Source organism: Amphiprion ocellaris, chromosome 2, assembly GCF_022539595.1.
Source record: "Amphiprion ocellaris isolate individual 3 ecotype Okinawa chromosome 2, ASM2253959v1, whole genome shotgun sequence".
In the NCBI taxonomy this organism is placed as follows: Eukaryota; Metazoa; Chordata; class Actinopteri; family Pomacentridae; genus Amphiprion; species Amphiprion ocellaris.
The window spans coordinates 30,835,548-30,854,597 of NC_072767.1; the positions used below are offsets into that span (position 1 = coordinate 30,835,548).

The 19,050-nt window shown below is 39.8% G+C and overlaps 1 protein-coding gene across 1 annotated transcript in view; it reads left to right on the forward strand.

Moving 5' to 3' along the window:
• Positions 1-4,451: 4,451 nt before the first annotated feature.
• The window catches only part of LOC111588740 (cadherin-2-like), a 102,861-nt gene continuing 88,262 nt past the window's right edge, over positions 4,452-19,050 (forward strand). Inside the window, exons 1-2 of the mRNA XM_023299280.3 lie at positions 4,452-4,618; positions 12,306-12,444. Coding sequence (XP_023155048.2) covers positions 4,577-4,618; positions 12,306-12,444 — 181 coding nt within the window. The 5' untranslated portion in view covers positions 4,452-4,576. The remainder of the gene's footprint in view (positions 4,619-12,305; positions 12,445-19,050) is intronic.

Sequence of the window (19,050 nt, forward strand, 5' to 3'; positions counted from 1 at the left end):
AGACGGCCACCGTCCCTACACCTGGTTCAGCTCGAGGCCTTTTCCTCCTAAAGCTGTATTCTTTTTCAACTGTTGCCAAGTGCTGTTCACAGAAAATCAGTGAGACTCTCTCTATAATATTCTAAAATCTTGAACATAATTAAATTTGTCAGGTAAACCTACAATGTTTCTCAATTAGAAAACACTTCTCTTGTTTGAAATGTAACATGTACTTACTGGTGACTTAGCTTTACTCTATACGACGTTGAAAAAAAAATGCAATTTAACAGAACTTTTCCATCCAACTGTACAAATTATTTTTCTGAGTTTGCTTAAAACACATGAACATATTAATCCAATTTCAAAAATAGAATGCAAGTTGGCATGCCTAATTTAAAATGGGATTCAAAACTCATAACTATAATGTTTCATTTTTTTAAAGAAATTTTTTGACAATAAACTACTTGTAATTTAACAAATATTTCCTTTATATTTTACACAAGAAAGTTAAAGTTTAATACTGCAAATATATTTGTAACATTGTACATTTTGTAACAGTTAACAGTGTGTGTAGTCCATTGGCTGAAAAACATCCAAGTGATAAGTAATTTCATCATTTAATAGTTTTTACAAAACATCTTTCATTAAACACCGGAAAGCCAATCAGTACACATGATCTCTGACAGCTGCTTGAAAATTACCCTTTTTTCCAATATTTTTTTACAGTGCAGAAAGTGGCACTAATGTTGTTGTTGAATCAGGCTTTAAGACTAGTGATCATTTTTTTTCTTACCGTCAGTGAATTCCATCAAATCCAAAACCAACTATGTTTTTGTCTGTTTCTCAGTTCTATCTATCTAACTCCAAATTCATTTGATGCCTTTAAAGTTGTAAATCTTCTTTAAAAACATATAATATCTTAAAAACAAAAACAGCTTAACAAATATCTGCTTACTGTAAACATCAAACCTTTGATAAGAGAATATAGTGTGATTTTCAGCAGCAGATGACTAGTGAGTATTTGTGGCAGCAGGATGGGGTCATAATGAGCTACAGTGTCTGTGTTCATGGTAATAAAAGAACATGTCGCCCATGTGTGACTCATTGATATTTATAATAGTTGTTGAACAAGAGTAAAGCTCTATGGCTCAGAGGAGGAAGATCCATCAGACATTGATACTTACACAATACTAGGTAGTAGGATTTACATTTCATTGACAACAGGAACCAGACTTGTTCTTTGGTTGGGTACACAGTGTAACAGCTGCCGAGGCCTCTGACTGACAAACACACAACAAGCACAAGCTTCCATTCTGCATGTACCTGCAAACAGCATAGATGTACTGTAGTTGCAGTACGTCAGCAGCTGATGTACTGCAACTGCACAGAATATCCTCTGGTTTATAAATCTAGATGGTATTTTCATTGTTACAGCAGCCCCTCATAGCAAACTTTCCAGAAACAAAACTGAAATAACGTAAGCTAACGTCCACAACATGAATCTGTAAAAGTTTTACAACAACCTGTTTGGCAGTGCATCAATACGAGATATTTCCGGTGTCTCTACTTTGTTTTCCTTCTCACTGTCACAAAGTAATGCTCAACTGAATTGTTTCTCTATAAAATACTATAACATATTTACCTTGCAATGGAAAGCACACTGACATGACTTTTATTGTAATTTAGAGCTATATAAAGAAAACTCCTTTAATAGAATTTGCATTAACAACAAAATAAAGCTTCCATCACTGCTGTCATTCCAAAGGCAGAAAACAGAAATGTTCAATTAATATGAGAAATCTTCAACATATTTCACTTTGAAACCATATCTATGTAAGATGGGCTATACATTTATGTACAAGACTCACCTATCGAGCATTTTTGACGGTGCTGAATATTCAGAGATTCATTTTAAATCATTCTGCTACAATTTCATTTAAAGGTCTTTTCTCCTACTACCCCAAAAAAGTCAGTTAAATGTACTTATATTATAATTTATGAAGAGAGCAGAAGTGTCAGCTAGCAGTGCCAGACTAAGGTCTCACTTGTGAGCGAGTTTCTAACTTAGAAACATTGTGAATATTCAGCGTGACAGAAAAATGACTCTGCTTTGACACTTCCCCAGAGTTCAGTGCTTTCTATCAACAACACGTTGTTTATCCGATGAAATACGACTTCTTAGGCTTAGGTCAACTCTGCATGGCACAGAATCCATGTTGTAAAGTATGGCTTGCATACAACTATTTTTTTTCTTTCTTTAATAAAGTTAAATTAAAAATGTGGGAAGATTGGAACATCAGCTCCGGACTCACACCCCTGGTGATTTTTAATCTCATTAAATACAGTGATAAAACATTCCAACATATCATTGATGATGAAATAAAGATGTGCGTGTCGACCTCACTGTTCTCACAGCGGCTAATTGAAGTGAAGATCAAGAGGCAGCAGAGCTCGAACTGCTAACATTTAGTGTTTAGTTTCTGCTTCTTCTGGAAACAGGATTTCACTGCAGTTTACGAAGGTAGCTGCAAGACAGATGTGAGCAGCTGGCGCTTGGAGAGTTTATAGGAGCTCAGTTTCTTTGTAGCAAGGCTGAATCAATCCAGAAAGAACTGCAATGCATCTGCAAATGAATTATTTTTCCACTCTGACAGCTAAATGCCCATAATTCTCTCTCTTATTTAAACAGACGGGAACTAAATTGCTGGTACCTTTCCACTTAGAAAAGAGGAAAAACACACTTTCCTCTATAATAGCTTGAGCCTGTCAAAGGGATTTGCCATTCACTTTTCTGTCCTTCCTATTTATCAGAACAGCCACTTATCACCGTAGCATATTTCTAAAGACACAACAAATGAAAATGGTAAAAATTTTGTGCCACTTCATATTGTTAAACGTCAACCTTTGAGGTGATCTAATCTGAGCTGCCATCTTCTGGTGTAGCAGCTCTTGACAGCTCATCAGAAACAAGCTGGAGACTACTCAAAATGAGTTAACTGGTCTTACAGTAGAGCCCCAAATTATTCATATTGATGCCAAATTTTGATTTATTGTGAATGTTTTCTTGACCAATAGGTTTACTCTGGCTGGAAATGGTATAACCATGTGGCAAAAGACAGTGAGGCAATGTGCTAGAGATAACAATACTGACTATTTCTATGTTCTTTTCCATTTTTTATTAAAAAAGCCACGTACAAAATGATCCATACTGTTTTTCAGTTATTTTAAGCAAAGCCTTTATTTTCCCTCACAGCTATCGGACAGATCTTAGAATTGCAAACACACTTTCTGCATGTCTCCACTGGGATTTTGAACCACTCTTCTTTTGTGATAATCTGCAGGGTGGAGGGCTTCCATTCCATCGCTCTGGTCTTCAGTTCCCTTCGCAGATTCTTGATTGAAATCGGGTCTGGACTGGCTGGTTGTTGATTTTACTCTGTGTTAACCATTTCTTTGCCATTTTTGCTGGATCTGCCCAAGGCCACGCTTTCCTACAGCCTGGCTTGTGTTTTCCTCCAGCATCTTAATGTGGTTCTCTTTCCTCATGATGCAACGACTGACAAGGTTGTGTGGTCCACAGGTTGAAAAACACCCCCAAAGCACCACAGTCCCACCACCATGTTTGACCCCGCATGGTCCTCTTGAGGTTGTGAAGACTTCATATTTCTTTCATCAGACAAGAGCCACGACCTCAGTACAGTGGGAGCGCTTTTGTAAATCATATACTGTGTGTGTGTATATGTATATATATGTATATATAATAGTAGCTATTCGAAGTAACTCCATTTCTATAAGTGCATGTGTAGCCATCTGACCTCTGACCAGCCAGACTTTAATCTTTCGTTTGAAATGGCCACCGTTTGGCTACGTCTCTGAGTGTCTGCCTTGGGATGTTTTGACAGAATTATTCAGATTTATTAGGATGAAGTGTTTGTGGACAATGAGCAAGGCAATTTTGTCAAGGAGTGGTTCAATATCTGAATGGAGATGTGCAAAAATCTTGTTGAGCTGTGATGGAAAATAAAGGAGAAAGCCAAAATTGTAAAAAAACAAACAAACATAGGAATAGCTCAGGATCGTTTTTTCATGAACACATATAGCACCATGTTTTAGTTTTCTGTCACTTGTTAATATAATTCCCAGCCAGAAGCAACACATTGATCAAATAAGCATCTGTGTAAATCCCAAAATTGGCTTGGGATGAGCTAAAGCTTAACTGCGAATTTTCAAAATCAGTTGAAATAACTTCAGTGCGCACATATGGATTGCTATAAAATGTGCATCCATATGAGAAGTTTGGAAATATCTAATCTTTCTAAGAATTGCAGACTGAAGGTACGTTTGATTTTAGGCTCAGCATGTCAGTCGGATCCACCTGGTGTCCGTTAGAGGGCGACACTGAGGCGCGGAAGGGGGCCGGCGTTGAGCCAGTCCCAGGCAGGCTAGAGTGCCACTGAGCCGGGCAGAGCAGACAGACACCGAAGAGGGCTGGTGGAGGAAGGAAGGCTACCTTATGCCGCCGGGCTTTACCGGGAATTAAAAAAAAAAAAAAAAATCAATCTGACGGTTCCAGAAGGAGGAATTATAACACATCAAAATGCATCTTTTTAGCGTGTGGATGTTGATGGCGACTGTGCAGGTAAATAAAATTTCTCCTTTTACCAGCGGGTAGGATGCAGCACAACAGAGTGATTTGGAGGAAGATAGGCAGGAGCGATGTGCGGAGAAAGGGAGGACAATGCAAGTAAAGCTGCTTCGCATCCGCGTAAAATCACTGATTGTTTTTAAAAGGAATTCTCCGCGATTCTGGTTAAACCAGACTCGACAGCCGGTGTTCACAAAAGAATATTGAGGGTAAAAAAAATAACCTAGCTGATCTCAGACCTGCTCGGGTGCCGCTGCACGCCGGTAATTTATCAAACAAACAAGGAGAATTTGCATTTTGGTGCGTGACGCTTCGTGCGTTTTTGATGAAAGCTGCAGCCGGAGAGGAGTCCGAGCGGGGAGGCTGTGGAACATCCATCCGGGCTCGGCGACAGGCTGCGGACCCACTGTGGCACCATTCACGTCGCTTTCTGCTAAAATAACGCGCTTGACTTCTAGCTGGGCTGCAATCCAGCTCCATCTGACTCAATCGAGACCCCGATCCTGCGCGTTTTTTGTCTCTTCTTTTTGTATCTTTACATCGCCAATTTCCGTTTTTTTAAAAAAAAAAAAGATGGCAGTTTTTATTTGTCCTCTTACACCCCCGCCGACAGTAAGATTAAGGTTTTCAGAGTCGTGTCTGATCCTTTTCGGTTTGGCTCCCGGTAGGTTCAACAGTGCAAAGCTGCATTTGTTGGAGTGGAGATAGTCCTGTCAGCCGCCTGCGTCCTGCGCGCTGCTTTTTTTTGGATTTTATTTTATTTTATTTTTTGGAGTGCAGTCATTGTGCTTGTTTGACGCTAATGCTGTTTTTGTGTCGCCACTTGGCCTGTGTACGTGGGAACACGCAGCTTCTTTTGCGTGTGTGTGGAAGTGGACCGTTGTGTCACTGAGATAAAGTGCTGCAGCAGTGTGCATGGCATCTCCAGCGTTGCCTGCTTTGGCATCAAGCGAGAAACAATTGCGCTTGAGAGAAAGCAGGACATCTGAAGGGGGGGCCACAGTCCACACTGATGCCCATTCACACAACTTTTAAAAGATCACAGCAACGGTTTAATGCTTTATTCTGTTTACTACAAGTCACACACAGTTAATGTAACTGCTGATCGGACTACTGTTTGCTTTAGGCTGTGAATCCCAAGCAGTTTCTGCGCGTTTTTCTTCACTCATGTCACATTTTTCCTCACTGTTGACTCCCTTTTTCACTGCAATACAAAGCCCTGCTCCTTTGGAAACAACATAAGCAGTCACAACGCCATAAATCAGACACAAAAATAGTTATTTTTTTTTTAAAAAACAAACTTGAATATGCACAACATTTTTCCAAGTGGCCAAAAGTGTTACCGATACTGGACAAAAAATAGACCATCCATGTAAGATAGACACTTAGCTGTTTACATTTTTCTCTCCTTCTCTGGTCTTTGTGTTTTCACACTCCTCTGCTCTAGAAAGAGGTTTCACCATGCTGAATGTATCCTCCAACAGGTCCCTCTTCTGTGTACTGTTTTTAAGCCATGCCGCAAGTTTTTGCTCTCTGCCTCTCAACTTTGTTTTCATACTAATCCCCATTTCCTCTGTGGAAGCACAGCCTGCAGTTTAGTCGAATAGTCCCTTGTGGCTTCTCCATTTCACGAAGGATCACCAATTTTTAAATTTTCAATACCGGATTTCTTGCTTGTTTATTTTGGGGTTGGTGGAGTTTTAAGCAATTTCACCACTAACACTGAAATGTGCGATCCAATTCAAAGAGGCTTCAAAGTGACTGAAAGATGAAAAAATATATACTGTGTTTTGTTTTGTAAAGTGGTCAATAGCGGTGTTAGAGATAATTTATATTGAATCAGAAACACTGGCGCCTGTCGTGCGTGAGCTTCAAAGGTTGGACGGAGCTTGAGCTGAATTTAATGAAGGCACAAAGGAGGCGATCCTCCATGTGCAAAAATCAATAGAAGAGACAGTGCTATGCCAAAAGGTCAAAGGTCTGGTCCTAAAATAAACCCATCGCCAATGCCTTACCCCCAAAACAGCAGGGTCAGCACTCTCTCAGGCTTACCTTAAATCCCCTAAAAGCCTTTGATTCGCCTGCTTCGTAGCTGCAATTTGTAGCTTTTCATCAAAGCTTTGATGATCCACCTGAGGGTACTGCTGCTGTACGCCGTTGTCTGGGGTTGTGGGATGTATGAATGTCAATTGTGGTGATACGGTTGATTGGTTAGTTAAACATCACCATGGAACGGTTCATAGGCTGGTAGATAAACCATCAAAAGGCAGAGTTTTGTGGAGATAACAGCTTTTAGTAGCAGGAGAAAGAAATGTTTGGTGGAAGGTTGATTAAGGTTTGATGTTATCTGCTGTCACAAGTTCCAAAAAGACAAAATATTCTCCTTCCTTCTGATAATGCCCCTCTCTCTGTTGACCTCTTTCCCAGCGTGGAGAGAGGATCGGGGGTGGTAATGCAAAATAGTTTTCATTTTGAATCGTTTGTTTTATATTTACATGCAGGTTTACTGCGTCTTGAGCAAAGCTTGAAAAGCTCATCTCGCTAGAAAATTTGAGGTAATCACATGCATTTAACTGAAATACTATATATGTGTGCTAGAAAGACACATAATTAACAAACAAATGACGAGTGAAGGAGTCGGAGCAGATGTCCAGGTGTGTTTAATGTTCTGCCTGCAGTATGATTTTCAATCCCATTTGTCACTGTACAGGACAGTTTCTAGATAAGGTAATCATTGAACAAGTGTGTCCCTTCTGAGTGCTGTAGTTTACATGTGATTGATGTGTGTACATTTTAAAGAAGAGGCAAATGTGTGACGAGTCTATTTGCACTGCAGGCAATGTCTCTAATGTGAGCCACACCACTTCCATACAGGCTATTTAGACAAGAAAGGATTCTTGGAGAAACTTAAGTAATGTCCACAGGGGCGTTTTTGGATGTGAGAGGTCGTTACACATCCCAGCATTGCACGCTTGATGGATGTGCGACTAGGCAGTGTCTAAGATGATTGATGGGTGTTCTCCACAAGGAAACCAATATAGGCTACAGTCTTCTACAACACTTCTGCACCTGATTGGATGAACACTTTACACATAGGCTGTGTACTCCTGGATTTCAAACTGGACCAAAGATGGATTAAAATAGTTAATGTTTGAGGGTGAAAAATAAGCCATGAATCTGTCATTCAATTTTACATACAATGGTTAGTTTAAAAGTTTTTCTGGTGTTTCCAGAGCTTGTGAGTCTCACTGGATGCCTGCGATTTGCATAAAGTAGCCTAGACCTCAATTTAATGCAAATGAGGCGCAGCCAATGAGGCACCCTGTTAGGTCTGGGTGATAAAACGATCTGTACTGCAAATAGACAGTAAATTAAAAACGATAGGAAAACTGCTTGATACAATCTTAAGTCGTTTCACTTAAATGAATTAGATGCAAGCTCCTGTAAAAGTACACTGTGAAAATGCAAAGCGAAATGTTCTCCCTTCCTGGTACGTATGTAGCCTATTATATCCTTTGCTAGTAGAGCTCTTTCATCCTTTGTCACTCTCCCCTTGGGGGCTGTGCAGGTCTCCTGAGGCATGCGAGTCTGGGGCCACCGGGCCCAATATTTGGTATACTATCTGCTCTGCTACATGTGCTGCAGACAGTGTTGAGAGTATTGCAGACAGCAGAGTCAGAGTGATTTTGCTGGACAAACTATGCAAAGACACAATTTCTAAATTACCTACAATATCTTTTTCTGTATTATGTTCTGTAGAAAGTTGTCATTTGAGCATCGGTCAACAGATTGCTGATACTGATGTATCTGTGATAGGCCAATATTAGTCAATAATGTCAGCCAGTCGATTCATCCGTCACACTCCATTGGGTACTTAGTTTTCATTTCACAGTACAGTAGAGCTACTCTAACTTTGTGGTCTGTGTTAGTGATAGCACTGCTTTTCATTGCCTTTTCTCACTGTTAATGAGTACTAATAGGTGTCAGGGGCGAGGAGTATGCATAACATAAAAATGGGAATGCCAGAATGAGCGACACATACAAAAATGCTTTTCCCCAGCAAGTAATTTTTTTTCTGATTTCAAAGACATAATAGCTGCTGAAACAATGAGTCAGTAATGTATTAGTCCAGGTGTTGCCAGCCATGTGTTAAGGAAAACCAAACAAACCCTGCAGGCTTTCAGCAGGTTACAGTGCTTCCTCTCTAATAGAAATCAGCGGGCTGAGTCTGTGATGGGAATTGAAATCTGCAAAAATGTTGGTTCTCTGCAGCACCCCCATTAGTCGCTCAACAGACAATAAGTCTGATCGCTTGATGGGATTCTTTTTTCTATTTTCCTCACATTTTATATCATAAACAAGTGATTTTTTTTTATAAATGAAAAGCTCATTAGGTAATGAAAATAATCCTCAGTTTCTGCTCTAATAGCAGCACATGTAGGTCATTGTGTGTGTCAGTGTTGCACAAGTACAGACGTCGTTGGACTTGTCAGTGGAGAGACTCTGTATTCTAACATGATCTTCAGTGTCAGCCTGATTAAATGAAACAAACTGTCCAGGGTTTATCTCTCAGTATGACCGGATTCCTTTCTTCCTCTCCGCCCTTTTGATCGTCTTTTCTCTGACGACATAATCTGAACCAGGTGAGAGTTCCTGTCATGAATGTCTAGCCAACAGATCAGTATGCACATGAAGCCGATGCCCAGTCGTTCGGCAGTTTTTCTCTTACTAAAGCATGTACTGATGGGATCCCTGCCTCTAATAAAGAGGTCAGGCTGGCAGTGCTCCTCGCTCCAAGCAGAACTTAATAGGGTCTCAGCAGATTTTAGAGGGACTTCAAGCCGGGCTTCACATGCATACAGAATAACAGACCAGGAGGCAGCCTGTCTCTTTGCAGCAGTAAACCTCGAGGCTTCTAAGTTTTCCATTTTCTCTTGACGTCCGTTCCCCAAATGACAGTATCATCCAGCAGCAAGTCATTTCAGAAAGCCGTCTCCTTCATATCCTTGCTGTCCACATCCCCTGTCACATACCTGCCGTGGCTGTAATTACTGTGCACAAGATCCCACAGAATGTGTACAGACACCAAGGCCTTAATAACTGAAGTCCACTAATGCAATATGCAATTGTAATTTCCCTGTTAAACAACAAACGACCGCTGTTACTAAAGTGTGTTTTTGTCAATTAATCTGCTGAGTGCCTGCTCGTAATGATGAACAATTAATCTCAAACCAAAATTGCGATTTGACTTAATGCAGTTTATAGCTCGCAAAGGCTGCAATTCAAGATGCACATTACGCAGTTGCATCTGATCTGGAGTTGAAACTGTCATATCAGTAGTTTTACAAATTCGTGTAATTATTGACGTGTGTGTGTGTGCCGTTAGCGTTATAGATGCTGATTCATGTTTTAATACTCCATCACACTTTAAATCTATTGCATAGTGAATATAGATCTGGAGCTTGACTTTAGAAAATGTGACTACAAATCAAATCAAATTGCCATATCTGTCAGAAAAAATAGAATTGGATATTTTTCATAAATCGTCCATCGCCACTTTCTCTATAAACACATTGATTGTGTGGTCTATGGAAATAGCCAGCAGTTCAAAAGGTCAGATACACACAACTTAAAATGACATAATTTAAGATGTTTGCTTTTCCCTGTTTTGCACCTTTTTATTTTGACAGTTATCAAACCAGAACCAGTAAAAGCATTTTATTGCCAGAACTGTTGTCAATAGACTAACAGGTTATTTGACTGGAGCTGAAATTACTAAGGATTTTCATGTATTTTCATGCACAATATATCGTTCCAACATCACTGTGTGCACATTTTTTAAAAATTTTGTTGCTTAATATGAAAGGAAAACTCATCGTCTCATTTTCCATAACTGATCTACAGATATATAAGAGAAATCTCTCTTATACATCATCATTTACTCGGATTCTTTGGTATTTGGATACACGGAGCTTTTAAAATTTTAAAGTTTTCTCACATGCAGACTTCTTATACGCACTGGAAAATGAGTGAAACAGGAGATTTAGCTGCAAAAACAAACACAATGTCACGTGTATGGAAATATTTCAGTTACAAAAAAGATGATGTTGATCAAAACCAGACAGTTTGTCAGCAATGTCTTGTTGTTGCTAGGACACAGGGCAACATAACTAATTAGTCTGACTATTTAAATCAGCACTACAAAGCTCTGTATGATGAGTGCAAAGACAAATCTGAATGTTATCCAAAGCAAAACACTATTTGAGACGACTTTGCAGTGTCACATCATATGGGAAAGATTCCAAATGGATTCAAAATGTGCTTTTGATTTTTGATGCACTCCTTAACAAGATAACCCGGATCATTCTTGATGGATTGATTATGTCCATGTAGACCTATTCAAGTGCTCCGGTGAAAGCTCCTGTATTCTTTCACATCACAAAATACATTGCTGAAACACAAAATATCGCAAAGTCATTTAATTCCAATATCATGCAGCCCTATTTTCACTGGCATCATTTAACATTCTTTAATTCCTATTTAGCAGCTGCAAAGTAGCTACTATTTTAAATGTCAACAATAAGCTTTCGTGCCCATGTCTTATTTTGTATTGTCATACCGAAACAGATAAAGTCTTACATCTGGTTGGATATATCAGTGTCCTGAAATCAACCCCTGTGCCCCTTTTTCCCCTCTCTTCCACCTGAACTCTAAATGTCACCACAGAAACAGGCTTCGGTGGTGACATTCGTTCTGCAGGAATGCAGCCTTAGACCAGAATCTTGCTATGTATGTTTACTTCCTCCTTCCTTATGCTAATAAAGGGACGAGATGAAAGCCAGGCGTGCTAAATCCACCCCCCCACCCCTTCCAAACATGCCAGGATGGGCAGCGCAGACATGAGGGTTTAAAGTTTTTGGGTTAAGTGGAAGCAAATCACAGAACCCAGCATGGCTTCATTACTCTAATCACAGAAGAACCCCCCTCCTGCACTCTACCAACCCACAACAGATGCTTTTATGCTGCTCTTCAACTGAGAAAAGCACAAATATGTGTGTGTGTGTGTGTGTGTGTGGGACGGGAGGGTGAAGGGGGGTTCATGTTGGGCTGACGCTCAAACAACAGGAGAGACAAAAGTCTAGACGCTAATTATCATCAAAATTAATTGACCCAGTTGTCTGCTACGCTTCATGGTGATTAATAATGCTCTCTTGGTTTGGACTGGTGCTGAACTGGATTTTATTTTCCCTTTGATGCGCAACATTTGGTTTTTTATTTTTTTGTGCTTCACTTAACTGTTGCGAGACAAGACAACAAGCCCCATTACGAAAATGTGGAAAAATGTAGAAAATGATTGGTCTGTGCTAATTGCTTCGTTCCTTGTTCTGGTTTCTCATTTTTTAATATTCAGCCTTAATACTAGCAGTGGTGTCAGTCACTTCATATCAAAGACTGCAGCCCAGTGAAGAAAGAAATAAGTATTTTGTCTTAATTGACTTATTTGAACAGTGGGGGTGCTTTTTTTTCCCAGCGTGCAGATGGAGTTTTGAATCAGCTTTCTCAAGGCCAACAGGACCCAAGCTTCAGTTCATCATATTCAAAATATACTCTTAAGATCCAGGCAAATGTTGGAATATTCTTTTTATACCCTTCTTATCTCCCTTCTCCTTCCTCTCTGCAGGTTGGTGCTCTGGGCGAAGAAGCCGAGCGGTCGTTGTCAAGCAAGCAGGGGTCGTTGCCATGCACGAGGGGGTTTACACAGGAGGAATACATCATCGCAATGGACCAAGAGCTGGCAAAGGGACAGGCTGTCTTCAACGGTCAGCACACACACACACACCCACACAGAGACACACACACACACACTCCTACACACACTCCTACTCACGGACAGACTTGGAGCCGGGACAGCTCCAGTAATAATCCCCTGCTGTTGGGTGGGGGTTGTTTAAGAGTCCTGCTGATATTTGAACCATAATGGAGCTTCAAGAGGACTGACCTTTACGAAGACTGAGTGTGGATTAGACTGATACACTGAGCCGATACTGTCCTTCTGTTGGGATGAATGTGCCGTAGCCTGCGTTGGTCCGATCAGTATTCAGTATTGTCACGAAGAACGATTGTGATTCGTTTTTTTGTTTTTGTAAAAAGCAGTCGGATGGCGGTCTCTCCTGTCTCAGAGTTTTGATCCCATCGCAGTCTACTGCTTTAAGCCACCAAAGGATGAAGCTAAATATTTGTTCAAACTGCTCTGGATGTGGGTGGATAACTGCAGTGGCTCATGCCGCAGTCTAAACATAAGGAAGTGTAAACCTGCATCAGTGTTGGGAAGGATTTTCACCTCTGGGGCCTTTGAGCTGATCAGTTGAACCTTTTACCAAAGCTGTGTTCAACCAGAGGAAATCATCTTGGTTGGCTTAAGTTGTATCTACTCTGTAAACAACTGATTGCAGATGGGGGAAAAAAAAACCCAAAAATCTCAAAATAGAACTATATCAACTTGTGATCCCAGCATAAGAACTATTGAGGGATATGTAAACTGCTGTTTGCAAAGTTTACACTCAACTTTTTGGTCGTGCATTTGACCTTTTTGCTTGATTTCAGTTAGTTTAGAGATGAGCAGTCTCTGTTAATCTGGGCCAGTTCAAAATTTTTAAAAAAATGTGGGGGTGTTCCGCTCCACCCCTGCCAAAAATAATGGATTAATCCTGGTAGGGTATTGATGTAGTGCTTTTTTCTGTATAAAATGGACACTGCCGTTTGTCTGACAGATGACACTTTGATTGGATGAGAGCGTATCGACAAACTAATCCACCAATCATCCTGGACACCACAGCCCCAACCTTTACCCTATTTATTTTCACAGTAAGGCTCCATTGTTCCAATATGAGGACAAGTTCAATATTCAGTCTGTAATGATGTGTGTGAGACAGCCTGAGACAGTTTGTAACAGCATTTACTGTCACAGTAATACCAGTTATTAAGCAATATCTATCATAAAGATGCTGAAATTAGCTCCCACTGGTCTCTATTAGCCACCACAAGTAAGACTGTAGCAGCAAATGCTTACGAAGCTTATAAATTCCCCATATTCATTTGTAAGGGGAACATTTTTTTTCTTTAAAATGTTACTATGTCTGGATTTAAAGGAGACAAAGTTGTCATTTCAGAGTCAACTGTTTTGCATATTTCTATAACCCAAACATTCCCTCTGATCTTCAGTTCCAAAAATATGTCTGCAGGCCTTCGGAAACCTAAATAGGTCAACCCCAAGTCTGTAGCAACGTGTTAACACGGGTTACAAAGCCTGGTGTTGTTTACCTGATGAAGCCGGATAAATCAGCATGATATTCCTCTGTGCTGTGTGTATCGGACGGGCTGTGTGATCACTATTGACCGGCCCCGAGGTATCAGCAGCAGGCAGATCAATAAACAGTGGATATTTGTAGGAAGGGTGAGAAACTGGAGTGTATGGCCTCTGCTGAGTGTCAGTGGTTGGCTTTTTTATTGGCAGCGTCGCTGTTCTGGATACATCTGCAGTCGTTTTGAACAAAACCTTTGTTTGTTTTTTTTGTATAACTTTTTTTCCAGGTGTCTCCAGGGGTGACCCGATAACTCAGTGGTTAGTGTACATACCCAACTGGTGCAAATGCTGTCAGCAGTGATTCCCCTGTTTTATTCCCAGCTGGCTGAACTGTCTTCCCCTGCTCTATATCCCCACATTTGCTATTTATCTCTGAACCTCAATTAATTTTTCACTGCAATATAAAGTCCTGCATCTCTATGTAAACAGTACACCATAACCAAGTGGAGAGAACTCAAAAATGACTACATTAAATTTAATATAAATATACAAGCATAAATTATAAAAAGCATTATAAAGGATAAAAAGAAAGTTTAGTTTCTTTGATTATTCATTTCACAAAATGGAAATAAATCTGGAATCAACATGAACATTTGCCAAGTTCCCACAGATGTAACCAACACTGAAAATAATAGGCTCTTCACACTGCAATATTTTACAACTTACGTTTTTAATCACTTTTCATACATGTCTCTGCTCTGTGTATACACAGCCTGCAATTCAGTTGAAAAGTCTCAGACTTTTTGTAGTGTGGCTGTTTTTTTCACAACAGTGTCAATAATGGCTTTTTGTTTGCAAAGAGAAGCAGATAATCTATTTCTTTATTTTTTTACAGAGTCTGATTCGTATAAATGGTTTATTTTGGTAAATGTTTAAATGAGACTTGTAGAATGAAGTGATTTTGATGAAATTTCACAATTTTATGCTTAAATTTGATTATTTTTCATCACGTCACACATGATTACTTCAAGGATTGCTGAAAGTCCCACGATTTTTACAGTTTCTGGCACTGATAAATGGCATATTTCTGGCAATATTTTAAAGATAAAATGCTTTTCAAAGCAGGCTTTGGAGTTCATAGGGTTAAAGGCAAAATGCCAGATAATAATCCGTAAAAATTGTCTCCGTTGTCTGCGGTTTTACAGTCTGTAGAAGCATGATTTCAACAGAAAATTAGTAAGAGACTAAGCTGTTAAAAATGCTTTCGATATGGTTTCAATCATGTTCTACTGAGTCAGATCCCAAAACTTGTTCGCCGCTGACATGTTTCTCTCTGCTTTATGTTTGTACGCGCCTGTAACAGAAGCGACGCTGACAGTTAATATCTCTTCACAAATGTCTTGTCTGTCGGCTGCCTCTGGTTATTCTCTCCATACGGAAAGAGCTCAGACCCTTGGAAGTCTGTAAATTAGCATGTCATAATGCTAGAACCATAGGCATTGTGAGTGTGAGTGCTGCAGCATGCAGAGATCATTTAGCTTCATTCTGCTCTGATGAGGGTTGTGTCAGGACTTTGAGAGCAGGAGGCTTCCAGTCCCCACATCCACTGCTGAGATGAAGCTTGTGGTCGAACAGGGCACCTCGGTCTTTGAAGATTTTCCTCTGCTGGAATCAAATCAGTATCTGTTGCGTTTTTGTGATTTTTATATTGTGGGACTGTATGAAAAGAGCTGGACAGCAAATCAAGCTTTTTCTAACCGCATCCAAGTTACAGGCAAAACCCCAACAATAATACAGCCGCGAGATGATGTGTGTGTGTGTGTGTGTGTGTGTGTGATCACATGCTTGTGTGCTTCAGTGGACATGTGTGGGCTCTGTGAAGTGTAACAAGGCAGCAGTGACTGAAGCTGACAGAGCGGCTGCAGGAACAAGAAGAGAGTGTGTTTCAGTCTGTTCTTCTGCGGTGATGCTCGTGGTGTGTGTGTGCGTAGGTGAAGGGGTTTAGGAAACAAAGGACAAGGCTGTGTTTATACAGTCTAACAGATACTAATTGCTGCTTCGTATGCAGCCGGGCTGCCGGAAAGATGAAGAGAGAAAGATTTGTGCTGGTCATTGTCTTTCCACCATCAAAACTTCCCGAGCTCTTAAAAGAAAACTCTCTGTTCACCCATGTCAACCCCGGAAAACATCACAGAGTGGCCTGGGGAATAATGAATCAGGCTGAGATAAAGAGCCCCGGTTTGCTTATTTAATACACAGCTGAGCTTATACAAAACTTTAATCACTGACAATAGTTTAAAGAATAGATTGCTCAAATGATGTGTTGCCATGATGCTAATTTTGTTATTCCTGAGCATTAAAGTTCGTTCACTTTGCACATTAGCAATAAATCAGTGACCATTTGTTTTTCTTTAGATTTCATTAGATTTTTTCTTCTCTCTCTGTTATTAGTAAGTGTTAGTCAACTATCTCATTAGAATAGCCATTAGCCATTTAGTTCTCATATTAACTTTGCAAAAATATCAATACACAGCGTCTTGCAGGGTTGCATTATCAATCGAGTAATAATCATAATCAATATTTTAGCCTTCCACAATTACATGAACATGATCAGCTGTTACACTTGTGTTAAAAATATGCCACTCATAGAAAACAGTGCATGTAGATAAAATAACTTAGTTTGAACCTGGACAAATCTGACGTTGGAATGCCTTATTTCAGTCTTTTCAAAATCATTTTTGGTCAGACACCTGTTGCTATGCTGCAGTACCTGAGCGGAGACTAGAGGCTTCTCTGTGCACAGCTGCACAGCTAGCATCTAACATAGCCTGCATGTAAGGCATTTTAGTAAAAGTGGTAATTGTACTGTCGATGGACATTTACTAAATAGGGTATATTTATATTTTACTTCTAGGAGATGATCTTAATTCAAGCGAAATTTATTTTAAGTCTTATTTTGGTGTATATTTTTACATTAGCAGGAATGTAGCACAACACAGAAGTGAAAGCCATCGCACAAATCTATGAATAATTGTGATAAATATTGATTTAAATAATCTTGATTATCATTTTGGTTGAAATCCTGCAGCCCTAATCATATGCCAATGTGCAATTGTACAAAAAAGTCCAAAGTAAATTCTTGATACAATATTGTATTGCGACTAACATAGGAAGCAGTGTTATTGCTAATTTTCTAGTTAAACTAATGAGAGTAAGATTATTTTTTATATGTGTTTGTATTTGTAATATTAGGTGATAAACTGAACTGAATAAGGTTCTGAACATGATAAATTAGCATTGGCATAGCTAATTTTTTATTAAATGTACATCAGGAACATTGATTTAGTGTTCAACTACTGACCGGGCCTTTGCTTGATTTTAATGGAAACATGTCAGGCTGTGAGAAACTACCTGATGCTGTCACAACATGAGCTCAGTTACTAGTCAATGATGATAAAACTAGCATCATTTTCTCTCCACAACCACGAAAAGTCAAGACTGATTGGGGGATTTTGGTCTCTTTGCAGTGGCATGTGAGAGACTCTGAGCTGTTTGGGGGAATAGACTGTAATTTGGGGGCCAGTGCTTGGTGTCTTTGCTGGGTCACCCTCTGATGGCTCGGAGCTGTTAATTATTTAATCGAACTGAATGATAAATGAGAGGATGGAGGCTAGAGACATAATTATAAACAGGCAGACAGAGCGGGAACGGCTGGGGGATGGTTGTGAATGAAAGGAGGTTAGAGGTAGAGATGAGCAGCAGAGAGTCGGTCAGACTGACAGCAGGAAACAGGAAGTGCAGCTGAAGGTACAGGTAACTTGTTTGAAAGCAGGCTTCATGAGTTTTTGATTGTTTTGTAAGAGTTAAATGACAGAAAAAGAGCTTCTCTGGAAACTGGAAACAGATTACTTCATTTGTTTATTATATTGCCTATAACAGTACATAAAAAAGAAATGCCTGGATCAAGACCAAACCTAGTTCTGGGTTCAGCTTGGGATCTCCCAGAATTTCAAATGACATGAAGAGATTCGAGCTGTTTTTGGAAACTCAACACTGTTATGATACTGACTGAGAGCATTGACAACTGGCGGCAGTAAAGCCTGAATGATGCTGGATTTTAGAGGCAGATACCAAAAAAGTATATTCAAACAATTTGGATTCGAGACAACAAACTATACGTGCGATGACACCATCTCTAAGTTATTCCAAGTATCTTTTTCTGCATTATGTTCTGTTAAAATTACGTTTTCATATTGGCCCATATTGAACAACATACGTATATGCCAATACAGTCATGTCCATGATACACCTATAATATCAGTGAGTGATACATCAGTTAGGCTCTAGTCTGTAGCATGTAGTTTTGAGAACATTATAGAGCTTCCTGATTTCGGAGCAGGTTTTGTCAAGTTTAGATTTAATTTTTTATTTTTGTGTTAATATCAGAGATGTTCAGCCATTATTAATTGGTTTGAATATAAAACGTACTTCTTTTTATCAAAGTAAGACTGTAGGAAAAGGGATCGGTGCTACAAGATATCCTAAAAGCACGATGTCTCAAATGGCAGCCGCCCTTATTGCTAAAGTTAAGATATGACCAATAAGGTGAATGACCAATGCAAGTTTAGCATTTAAGCTGAAACTGTCTTACGAATCCAGAAAAAAAGTCTCATACTCTTACAGCAGTTATGTGTGAGTTTGGTTTCTGTGGAAGGGAAACGAAAATAATCAGTGGAGTGGAAAGTTGATTCAGCTGGTGCCACAGCAGTGTTTGAGTCAGTGGACAGTCCCTCTGTGCATGTGTGTGTGTCTGTGTTGCTTTTTTAAGGCATGATGGAGGTGTTGGTGTGCCTCTTCCTGTTTGTCATATGTTTCTGTATGATTCTGCATATGTGTGTGTGTGTGTGTCTGTCTGTGTTTCGCATTTATCACTTCAGCATGTGTTGTTACTTCCTCCAGATACAGTTCGGGTGCTTATTTTTGTGTGTGTGAATTTGAGCCTCAGCGCTTGATTATGCTGTGTTTGCATGTGGACACAATATCTGTGTGTGTGTGTGTGTGTGTGTGTGTGTGTGTGTGTGTGTGTGCGTGCGTGCGTGCGTGCGTGCGTGCGTGCGTGCGT